The 12,059-nt window shown below is 45.3% G+C and overlaps 1 protein-coding gene across 1 annotated transcript; it reads left to right on the top strand.

Moving 5' to 3' along the window:
- The first annotated feature begins 3,686 nt into the window (after positions 1–3,686).
- XAF1 (XIAP associated factor 1) lies at positions 3,687–10,046 on the top strand. Its single transcript, XM_054394410.1, has 7 exons — positions 3,687–3,718; positions 5,510–5,645; positions 6,553–6,609; positions 7,923–8,175; positions 8,899–8,966; positions 9,197–9,532; positions 9,997–10,046. Exons 1-7 carry the CDS (start codon positions 3,687–3,689, stop codon positions 10,036–10,038), a joined length of 924 nt encoding a protein of 307 aa, XP_054250385.1. The 3' UTR covers positions 10,039–10,046.
- The last annotated feature ends 2,013 nt before the right edge of the window (positions 10,047–12,059 follow it).

Genomic DNA, 12,059 nt, shown 5'->3' with positions numbered 1-12,059 from the left:
TGGTGAGCTCCAGAGCCAGCTCAAGAGGCTGGGCTACTTATGGATCCAGGCACAGCCACACCTTTCATGACAGCAGGTCCACAGATGAGCTTGACAGTGCTGTCAAACCACACGCAGAGTCCTGCAGCCTGCCCTTTTGTACTTCAGATACCAGAGTCAGTGATGCGAGCCCCTGGAAAGGGTTCTGCTCAAAACTGGGACACTGCTGCAGGCTGGTTAACAAAGGCTGACCTGCATTGTTTGGGTTAGTATAAAAGGGACTGGAAATCAAGTCCTCTTGGAAGGTAGGAATTCCAGTCCGGGTGGAAAAATTGGAAAAAAAAAATTAGCTTAGTTTAGGTCATTCCTAAGAAGTTGCTTTTCTGATACATTTTATTGACTACAAACCAATCATCCCACTTCTGCTATTGCTGGATGGGAATGGTCTGTGGCAAGGAGGATTTACAGGTAGCAGCTGATCCATTTAATTACAGAGATGCATACTTTCTGCCTCTATTTGAAGTGCTGTCCAAGCACACAAGTATAGTGTGTTTGCCCGTTTGAAAGCAGCCCATTTGACCTAGATAACTACTATTCTCTCAAGACAAAAACTCTCCTCAGATTCTTTTTAAAGCTCTTTCATCTTGCAGGCTCTGTGCAACACCCAGAGGCACAAAATATTTTAACACAATCATATTAAACAAGGACGGTAAGACCAATCCTGCCTGATGCTGAGAAACAAAAATGAAAACAACCAACTCTGAGACATTCCAGGGCTTAGCAGAAAAAGAAGTGTCTTCTACCTAGGCTTTTGAAAAGCACAGTTTTAAAACCAACCAGCTCAAGACTTACCTCTCCGTGATGCTTGACTTAAAAAGATGCCTTGAAGAGCTCTTGCACAGAAGGGTTTGCACAGAATTTAAATGGAAAGGAAATAACTGTTTTCTCCCTTTCCTTTTTCCCTCCAGTCAGTGCTTTCCAGCCACTGCCAGCTCGCTGTGCTGCTTTAGGAGTATCTCTCAACTAAGTTCCCAGTGGAGCATCTGATATTTTTCCAAGAAAAGCTTTTGAGGCCCTGAACGAGCAGTCCTTTCTGTGCACTCCTTTCTGTGCAGTCCCTGTGCCCAACAACTTTCTACATAAAAGCCCTCATTATGAATTTTGAGTCAGGGGATTTCTCAGTAAATGTGTGTTGCTGGATCAGGCTTTCTTGATCCAGAATTGGTATTTCCTGTATAGTTTGCATGAAGCTGTGTCGGTGTGAGGTGAAATTCCCCCCCACCAACAATAACCAGGCTAGCTCAGTCTGGAAGCAAATGAAAAGCTGTATTTACAAGCAGAGTCTAAAATCTACAATGAAATGCAATGAATATGTACAAATATACAAAATTCACAACATTTACAAATATATACAATCAACAGAAAAGCACAATCGATCTCCCTTTGCTTCCCCCCAAGGGGACCATCCCAAAGGGGCCTCTCTCTCCCAGGAGCTTCCCCCCCAGACCCCCCTGGACAGAGAAGCAGAGTTAGTTAAGCAGAAAATTGTTAACTTAGCTGCCAAGGTCAGTGTGTTATCTTCAGCCAGAAGAGAAGAAGAAACAGCAACCAGACAGCCCAGCAACTGCCCCCACTGCCGAACGCAGAATGTGCAGAGTGCCTACTTTGTTTTGGGTAATAGTTCTTAAACATTTCTATCTGTCCAATGGAAGTGTTTAGAACAATCAGTATTTTGCTTTCTTACACCCAATAGTGACTTATTTACATTCTTTCACTTTCTCTGTTCTGAATTTTGCAAGGAAAAATTAAAAAGACAGTTTCAAACCATCACAGAAGCCCTAAAGCACATTCAAATGAAATGTGCAAAAGAAAGGGGGAAAAAAAACCAAACACCAAAACAAACCCAAAAGAAAAATCACATAAAATTTTTTTATTCTGAACTGGCAACTCTGCAACCTCTCCCATTGCTGCCATCTCATTAACATATTTGTTCAAAAGCCTTTTCTCTGCTTCATTACATAATTTGTGTTGCAAAATCCAGATAACCACTCATTATTCCTGGGTCTAAATAATGGCTTATTGGGCTTCCTTTTTTTTTTTTTTTTCTCTTCTTCTTCTTTTCTTTTTCCCAGAGAAAAAAATGTGGAATGGAAGAGGCTTGTTTGGATGGGAAATGATCCACACCAATTTCTGTGTTACATCTGGGACATCTGCTGTGCATGGCTTTACAATGCATTATGCAAATACTAGTGATGATTGTTCCCAATACCTCAGCACTGCAGAAAAATTAATATTGTTGTCTCCATTTTACAGACTAAGAAGGTCACCTCATGTTTTCCTCATCTCCAGTATCTCATTGTTCCACACTGGGCAAGATCTACAACACCAGAGAGGAGCCACTTGTGTCACCCTGCTGTATGGGGTCAGTTGTAGCAGCAGGTACAAGAAATGGCAGAGCCTTCCAGCAGAGAATTCTGAAGGCATTGGCATCCAAATGAAACTGTGAAGTTCTGTTCTTTCTGTCTCTCTGTCTAGGCTTGAGGAGCAATCTGAAAGATGAAGAACAGCCTCATTTATGGAGAACTGAGGTGAAAGTTCAGGCATCAGAACAGGCTGCCCAGGGAGGTGGTGGAGTCACCATCCCTGGAGGTGTTCAAGAAATATTTGGCCATGGAACTTGGGAACATGGTTTAATGGCCATGGTGGTGTTGGGTTGATGGTTGGACTTGATGATCTTAGAGGTCTTTTCCAACCCAAACAATTCTATGATTCTATTTGTATCTCCTCTAAAGTTCTCTGTGTAAAAGTGTAGAGCTGTATGACCCCCAGATGAAGCCCAGCCACAGGCAGAGCTTGCTGCAGCTGGAGCCTCTGCTGCTGTGGGTCAGCCCCAGCCATGACAGAATATCCCCAGAGAGAAGAGGCAGAGCTGGGTAACGAAGGATGGAGTTTTTGCCTGGCACATACCTGGATACCCTGGAGGGGTCTGGGGCTCAGTAGGGAGACAGTGGTGCCTGGGGTTCTGCTGGGGTGTTATAGTTTGAGTATTATATGATAAATAAATTAAAAAAACCCAAGTGTTCCAGAGAATTCCAGAATATAGGAGGCTGGACAGTCCCAGAGGGGTTGGACAAGACGCTACGAAAATCATGTTTATGCCATCCCACTGGCTTGCAAATGCTATATATTTGGAGTTACTGTGTTCTTCTCTCTCTCCTGTTTTCCCTCTGCTGCTCCTTCTGAGCTGTGCCTTCGCTCCTCTGGTGCTGACCATTGTTTGGGTTCCTGCAGCGGGGGAGATAAGGCAGTGGGGGAGGTAAGGCAGCGTGGCCTTGGGGCTGTGGTGTACGGGGGGGTAGTACAGGGGGGCTGTACAGGGGGGTCGTACAGGGGGGTCGTACAGGGGGGTCTGGGCTATTATGTACAGGGGGGTAGCTGGGCTGTTCTCACAAAATCCAGACCACAGCACTGTAACAGCTGCGAGAAAAGAGAATTCACCCAGGCCCAGCCAAAGCCCAGGCCACTCCTCTGAAGGCTCCTCTGCCTGTGGAGCTTGCACTGAAGTCCTGCTGGTTCTCCTTTAAGGCGTTGCTGCTGGCTAAACAGCTGGCTGGGGTGGAGTTACAGCAGCAGAGGCTTTCGGTTTCGTTTCTTTTTGCTCTCTGCTCATAAGAGAGAGGCCATCCAGCAGAAGAGAAAGAAAAATGATGGCAGAAGACAGCAGGTTCTGCAAAAATTGGTAAGAAATCCTTTCTCACTCTCCATCCCTGCAAAGTGTGGGGATTGCAAGAGTTTTCTAGGATTTCCCTTAATGCTGTCTGGGTCTCCTGTAACAGGGGGAGAAGAGGAAGAGCCACAGGGCAGGAGGGGTGTGTGGTAGCCATTTGCAATAGCCAACACAAGAATTTTGTACACGTTTTCGTGTTTCCAAGTTGCTGCTTTCTCGGTCATTTTCTGTGGAGGGCTTTCTTCCATAGGCCTCTCCTGTGCTGCGTGTTCTGTTTTACATAGGTTCAGTGTGGGTAAATTTGCAGAATCCTAGAATGGCTTAGGTTGGAGGGGACCTCAGAGATCATCTACTCAACCAGCCCAGGGACACTTCTCAGCCAGACTCAGCTGCGCAAGGCCTCATCCAGCCTGGCCGTGAACACCTGCGTGGAGGAGGCAACCACAGCCTCCCTGGGCAGCCTGTGCCAGAGTCTCACCACCCTCACACTGAAGAACTTCTGCCTAAGATCCAGTCTGAACCTACTCTTCCTCAGCTTCAAACCATTCCCCCTTGTCCTGTCTCTAGACACCCGCAGGAAAAGTCCCTCTGCAGCCTCCCTGCAGGATCCCATCAGCTATTGGAAGGCAGCTCTAAGGTCTCCCTGGAGTCTTCTCTTCTCCAGGCTGAACACCCCCAGCTCCCTCAGCCTGTCCTCATGGGAGAGGTGTTCCAGCCCTTGGACCATCTTTGTGGCAGAGGAATCAGTGCGTGGATCATGCTGAACCCAGCAGCTGCCTCAATTTCCCCCCAGGGCTGATGTTTCATTCTGTTGCTATATTTGCAGTTAAGTGATAGAATATTCTTTTTTTTTTTTCCCCCGGGAAAATTTGGCATCTCTCATAGAATAGAAGGCTGGAAGGGGCCATAAGGATAGTATAGCTTGGTGTGCCTTAAGTAGTAGCTAGGCCATTGGGCAAATTATATGAATGGAGACTATGAAGCCCTGCAATTAAAAAAAGAGTCAAACTTAGAAAGGTTAAATATGAGCCTAGCCTCAATTTTACTTGGTTACAAAGTAAACCCAATGCTTAGCCTTGCACAAAGCAAGCCTGTGCATTATGTTCTAAAAGGGTTGGAGGGATGCTGGGCAGCTAAGCCAACCTGACCAAAGAGATGTTCCATACCCCCTGCACAGGAATAAAAACTGCCCTGGAGGAAGAACAACAGGGTGGGCTTGGTTCTTCTTGAGGTGGCTGTTCAAAGCACAATATGTGCTGGGAGGACAGAGCCAGGCTCTGCTCAGTGATACCCAATGATAGGACAAGAGGCAATGGGTACAAGCTGGAGCAGAGGAGGTTCTACAGCAACATAAGGAAAAACTTTTTCACTGTGAGGGTGACAGAGCCCTGGAGCAGGCTGCCTGGACAGGTTGTGGAGTCTCCTTCTCTGGAGACAATAAGAACCTGCCTGGGTGTGTTCCTGTGTGACCTGCCCTAGGAGATCCTGCTCTGGCAGGGGGGCTGGACTGGATGATCTTTCAAGGTCCCTTCCAATCCCCAACATTCTGTGAAAGACTGGTTGGGCATAGGTATGGCTATGGTAAGTGGTGAATAATGTCAGTTGCTTCATTTATGTTGTGTCTTCCCCTTTCCATTAAGTATTAACTGTCTTGATCTTGACCTACTAATTTTCCTGTGCCACTGTGTGTGTGGTAGGGTGGTGGAAGGTGAGCAGCTGTGTGGGTGCTTGGCTGCTGACCAGGGCTGACACAGGACACCAGTTCATTGACTCTTCTCTCTTTGCCATTTATGTGCTGGGTAGTAAACAAGATGTGGCTGCTGCCAATTTCTCCCTCCATGAGGCCCACTGCTTGAGATTTCTTGCTCTCTGCCCAGACTGTGATAAACCAGTTGCCCATAAGGATATGGCAGACCATCAAGCAGAAGCACACAAGCAGGTGAGTGGTACTACACGTTCTCCAGGACTTCCTTGGAAACACCAAAAAACTCTGTCAGCTCTGAAGCAGCACATTGGTGGCTCTGTGCTCTATATTAGTTAGATTTGAAATTCTCTAGTTGTTGGACTAGAAAATCTGCAAGAGCCTGGTATGACCCTTCAGGCCTGGTTACAGCACCTTTTGATCTTACTGCACACTCAGCTGAAGAGAATAAAAGGTCCCCTGTGGTGTCCTCAGCAGATCAGGCATGGATGTATGCTCCTGGTGCCAGAGCATGCAACTGAAATTATTTGGTTAGAGGAAGACAGGCAGTACCTGATCTGACAGCAGCCTTGCTTATACAAAGGGTGGCATCAATGCACTTATTTTAAACAGACCTGAACTGGCGGAGTAAATGTATCAGCTCTTCACACAGTGAGCACTTGGAGCATAGCATGAAGAGATAGAGACACTACTTTGGAGCCTGAACACACACCCATGGCTTTTTATTCTCCCTTACTGGGTTTATTGTTTTAGCAATTCCATCAATTTCAGGTACTTAACAGAACATAGAGAGCTAACTCCTGTGTTTTCAGAGGGGCCATTATCATCCAGACCAGCTGAATATCAGACCTGTACTTTTAAGTTTAGAACATACTCTTTATTTCACATCACACTTTGCCATTCCCATGGGCACCTTTGACAACTGGATCCTCACACAGACATGACATCAGACGTCTGTTTTCCTCACAATCTCATCAACACAGCTCAGGCCTGACAGAGAAACAAAAATTCACCAACAGCTTGTCAGTGATTGGGATTAAAATGGCAGGAAGATGCTCTCAGAAGCTTGAAGTTGCATTGACACATTGAAAGCATTAATCAACCTTCTATGGTCCCAACCAACTGCTGGATGTTTTCCTTGCAGGTCAGATGTAAGCTTTGTCACCAAAGCATGCAGCAATACCAGCTGGAGCATCATGAGGTATGTATGGAGTGCAGAACTTTCTACCTTCTAGGCTGACCCCTTTGACCAGCCCCCAAGAGTCACACTAGTGGTTTCAACAGCAAAAACATGTAAATGCCTGAGTTCAGTCCTGGACCATGAAGAAACTTCTGCCTCTCAAGAGCTGCAGTGTTCTGGCATGCCTTTTCCTTTTTGTAGAATAAGTATACCCCATAGTGGTTGCCTGCCCAATTGGCAGGGACAATCTGTTCCAGAAGATAACCTAAGACTTTCTCTTCTTTTTCACCTCAAGCTGATGTTCCTTGAGGGCTTCTCAAAGGCATTTCCATCCTGCCCCCCCCCCCCCCCCATATTTTACCTGCTTTTCCTAAGGAATGGTTGTACAGAGCCAGAGTCGAGGAGGAGATAACACAAAAGAGCTGGCAGAGGCTGGGCAGAGCAGCCTGTCCACACCAGCTGTGGGCTAACCCTTTCAAGGAATCAAAGCAGTGAAGACACAGCAGGCTTCCCCTGCTGCTGGAAGCTGAAGTACTGGACTTTTCTAGGTGGCCTTGTGCTCTGTTGCTAACCTGGACTGACACACAGCATCTTCACTGCTATTGGTTCCCATTTTGCCTTAGCTTGCCTAAGTCATCCTCAACTAAAGATAGCCTAACCAGGCAAACTCCTAATACAGGTAGGCCTGAGTTTGGTTGTTCTCCTCAAGGAGAGCATTCTCCATCAGTCATTCATTGCTCTCACCCACTACCCTCTTTCAGTATGGATAGTTGTGGTAGCTTTAGGCTATGTCTTTAAAATTTTTCACAGGTCTTGAACAAAAAGTAGTGAAATGTAAACAAATCACTATTGGGTGTAAAAAGGAAAATAATGATAGTTCTAAACAATGCCATTGGAGAGATATCTACCAGAAGATGTATTGTGCAAAACAATCTCTTTCTCTTCTCACTTCTTTGCTCTGGGAGAGACTAACTTTGTGCTTCTGCTTGACCTTGGCTGCATTGTTTCAGCTAAGTCTAATGTCTGCTCCTTTCTCTTGTCCCTTTTGTGTACAAGGGGTAAGAGGGAGGCGGGAGGGGGAGTATCTATTAGCAGCTTCCCTGGTCTTGGAGCAGGGGGGGTCCTTGTGCTGTTCATTAATTGTAAATACCTGTAAATATTGTAAATCCTGTGTATTTTGTACATACTTGTTGCATTTCATTGTAGATTGTAGTTTTGTTTGTAAAGACAGCTTTCATTTGCTTCCAGCTGAGCTGGTCTGGCAAATTTCGTGTTGGGGGGGGAGTTTTCAACCCACCACAACAGCAAACCTGCAGTAATCTGTTCCTGTGCAGACCGAGGAATGCCTCAAACGAGCAGTAAGATGCAGAATCTGTGAGCTGGAGCTGCCCTTCGACAAGCTGAAGGAACACCTGGACACCTGCGCCAGCCGCACGGAGCATTGTGGGGCCTGTAACAAATACATCACGTACAGAGACCAGAGCAAGCACAGAGAGGTTTGTCCAAACACTGACCTGTCCTATCAGGAGGATGTGAACTTTCAAACCAGGGAAGCATCCACCAAGGCAACATTTATTTATCCCACTGGTAAGCAAAATTCCTCCTTGTCATGGACTGGGTCAACCCTGTTAAACCCCAGTGAAAATTCTCCTGCCTTCTCTACAGGTCTCAGTAAGCCAGGCTGGAGGGGGTTGTTGTTTAACCAGCTGCAGTGGTGCTTTCTATTACACTGGTTACTGTACAGCTAGGAGTGGTTGCACTGACCAATAGCTCTTTGGCCATTTTCTTTTATGCCTCCTTTATGTCCTGGAAGTGAAATTCTTTCTGTGAGAAAATAAGTAGAACTTCCTCTTTCTATTTGTCACACAGTAGAAAATGTAATTTGGAATTTCCTCCTGCTTCATATATAAAGCCAGTGATGCATACCTTGATTTCTTGCAGTTTTTGAAGCTTTGTTTGGCCTAAGGTGTTGGACAGAATAGGTCAAGACAGGAAAAAAAAATATCATGACCTCTGTCAATGATTCCAGAAGGTAACAGGCATCAGCAGGTGCAGTGGTTGGCAAAAAACTATTGAGAGCAAGAATTAGGTAGGACAGGGTAGGAGCGAAGCATCATGAGCCACAAACCATGGGGCTGAATTGGAAGGGTGGTGGACTGGTTTTGATTGGTGCCAAAAGCAAAATGTCATCACAGCTGTAATTCCTTCCTGGCCAGTGGAATCAGAGTTGTGTGTTTCTCTAGAGCCAGTGACCATCAGTGGATCTGAGCTGCCTGTCTGTGTTAATCTCCATTTCTTTTCCTTTTGAAGGTACTGGTGGCAATCTCTGTCACAAGTGCAATAAGGCATTTCCAGATGAGCAGTACCCCCAGCACCTGGTAAGCACCTCTGAGGGAACAAAAGCATGGCCTGTGCTTAAAGTCTTTGAAGAGCTGCACTCCAGGGAAGGAAGTGCAGCATGTCTGGCATCTTCAAACATTGCATTGTTTGATGCCACAATGCATTCAGTCTGCTGTCTTTCCCCATGACTCCTGTTTGTTGCAAATCACACCACACACTAGGGTGCAGTGCCAGTCTTCACCTCGTTGTGCATGCTCTCTTTTAACAGAAGAAATGCAATGCAGCCCAGAAGCCAACAGAAGATTTTGAGGACCAGGCAACTTCCAAACTCAGCAGGGATCCACCAAACCCTCCTCCTTCCTCCCTGGCTCCCTCTTCCTCCTCTAAGAATGCAATGGTGTGGAAAGATGTCCGTCCCAAAACAAAACAAAGGGACCAGCCAATGACCTCCAAAACCTTGCTTAAACCCCCAGAGAACAAAGAGATTGGCTTTCCCTCTCCCACATCACCTCAAGCTCTTGCAGACATCCAGTCTTTTGACATGCTGGAGACCTGTGCCCATTGCAACATTCTTCTGCCACTTCCAACCCTTCAGAAACATGAGGTGAGAAGTGACACATTGGACCTGGCCTCCTACCTGCAAAGGGCCCTGCCTACAGAGTCAGTAGGTTTCTCTACACCACCTGGGGTCCCATTTCTGGATTCCACAGCTTCTTGAAATGCTGGCCATAGGTCCATTCTCTCTGTAAAGCATGGAATTTGTTCATTCCGTTGACTGTTTATACTGACATCTACACAAATAGGATCCATTGCCTATAGTGTGCTTGCATTTTAGTGAGATAAGAACCATGACTGCAGCTGCTAATTTTAAGCTCAAACCCTGGGAAATCTGGGCTGATATTGTTCCTGCTAAGCAAATAGTATGATTAAATTTCAGCTGCATCAGAGACAAGAGCTCTAGATGATTTTCTATCACAACAAACAGGCCCAGTTGCCTCCCTACTGAATATCAGTGCCTGGAGAATAGGATGTTAAGTTCTTTGATGTGACTGTTGCTTGTTTTTCTAGATCAAATGTCTGCGTTTAACATCTTTGAAAATGCTAGGATGAAACAAACATCAAGCCCTGGAGAGAAAGGTAATACACAGGATTTCTGCAGTTTAGAACAACATTAATCATTAAGGATTATTCTGCATTGGGTTAATAGCAACAATGAGACATTTTGCTCTAGAAAAGGTAATACTCAACTACCACAAAGCTCTTGAGATTCCAACACATAGTGGGTTCCCATCAGGTTGCTTTAAACAAGCACTGCTTCAGAGCCAGTATGTTTTCACTCTCTTGAGACTCAAACTAACACCTATTGTGCCTCTCAGACAGGGCAGTACCTTCCCTAACTTAAGCAGAGATCTGCACAGGAGTTCACAGAACATGTGTTCTGTCCCAGGTCTGTATGCTCCAACACTGAATGGAGACCAAAATAATAGTTTCAGAAGACAGGAAATCAGTTTGTTTTCTCTATTAAAATTTGCTTATTTGGGACACTGATATAATTAGGCCAGACAATAGCTGCAGGTAAGCTTGCACTGGTTCATAGGCAGTCTCTTTCCTCACCCCGTCCCAGAGAGGCTGTGAATCTCAACTCTTCTCTCTTTGCCAACATCTCCTTCTCCTTTTCAATCCCTAAGCAGTATAATTTCCTCTCAGTCCTATTAATTAAGTGAAACTGAAAGCAATTGTTCTCAATCTGTCCTTTCTCTACTTTGTTGACTAAATGAGGTATTACTCCTCCCTGTAAAACTTGCCTCTCCTAGTAAATTAAAGAGAGACAGCACCAAAGTGAGAAATAAAGGGTTTGTGTAGTTTTGAATTACAGGACTCTAGTCTTGAAATAAAAGTAAGGACATGGTAATTACCCAGATTATTTGACTTGCTTTGTGGGTTGGTTGTATTGTTCAATTGAATGATGACATAGAAAGGCTGTAAAACTGAAACTTTTAAACCACTCATAACTGAGCTCTGTTTGTTTTACAGAAGACTTTCTCCAGCACTCATGATTAAATCTGGAAATAGAGACACGTTCTCAGACTGAAGCTTCAGCTCAGCTTTAACAAAAAGCCACTGGAAGTGTGGTAGCTTTATTGACAAATAAAAGTGACTTGCTACTCTGGACAAACAAGAAAGAGTGTCTCAGGTTTTTATTCCTTATCAAGAGAGGCATTTAAAAAGTTTCACCAGAATACTGTAAAAGTGATGGGGGCTGAACAGCTGTTGTCATTTCAAATATTTATGTGTAAGCTTGCCTGAGGAATGTTCTTTGTCCACCCACTTCAGCAGGAAGAGCAGCTTGTTTTAAAATGTTTGTTCTGAGGGAGAGAAGGAAATAAGGAATTTTTTGCCATGTTGAGCACCAACAGTTCCCCTTGCCCTCACTGCAAGCTGAGACCTTAGTGTTTTTGAGGGCATGGCCCAGTGAAATGGAAAAACATTAGATCCTGCTCTCCTTCACTTCAGTGAAGACTGAAACTAGGGCCAGCACAAACATCTTAGCCTTGGGAGAGAGCAGGCACATCCAAGGGTAACTGAAGGTGTTCATCTTCTGATACACAAATGGAGAATGAGAGATCCCAGTGGTGGAAAAGTTAGATGTGAAGAGTCAGTGGCTGCCAATGTCTGTGAGCATTTCTGAAGCAACCTTTTGTGCCTGACATCTCACATCCATAAACACTAAACCCCATTAGCACTTTTACTGCAACGGGGGCTATTATCCTCTCATCCACCTTTAGCATGTTCAATATGAGAAGCTGCTGGCTGGACCCAGCACACGCTTGCTGTGACCTGTAATTTGAGTAATATCTTACTTCTCAGATCCAAACTTGTTATCGGCATCAAGAGCACACATGGGATGGGAAAGTCTCTCAGTGATTCAGCAAGGGCCCAGGCTCATTTTTGTGTGTTCTAGGCTTACCTATATGGGCAAAACTGAGCTGAAATGTACCAATGGATGGTCCAAGAGCAGTTCCTTTCTGCCTTGTAAGCGCTGGGCTAGTGCCAGCATTGTGAGTGGGCCGGCGGCTGGGCATGTGGCTTGACAAGCGTTAGCCACTTCTGAGATCCCTTAGCAAAGCTGA

This window comes from Indicator indicator, chromosome 30 (genome assembly GCF_027791375.1).
Source record: "Indicator indicator isolate 239-I01 chromosome 30, UM_Iind_1.1, whole genome shotgun sequence".
NCBI classification, from domain to species: Eukaryota; Metazoa; Chordata; class Aves; order Piciformes; family Indicatoridae; genus Indicator; species Indicator indicator.
This window is presented reverse-complemented; position numbering and strand designations above follow the sequence as displayed.

Bases quoted from the DNA above. Each gene is read 5' to 3' on its own strand.
- XAF1 (XM_054394410.1), top strand. From the start codon at position 3,687: ATGGCAGAAGACAGCAGGTTCTGCAAAAATTG. The intron at 5,646-6,552 runs GTGAGTGGTACT...TTTTCCTTGCAG, and splicing joins AAGCAGAAGCACACAAGCAG to GTCAGATGTAAGCTTTGTCA. The intron at 6,610-7,922 runs GTATGTATGGAG...GTTCCTGTGCAG, and splicing joins ACCAGCTGGAGCATCATGAG to ACCGAGGAATGCCTCAAACG.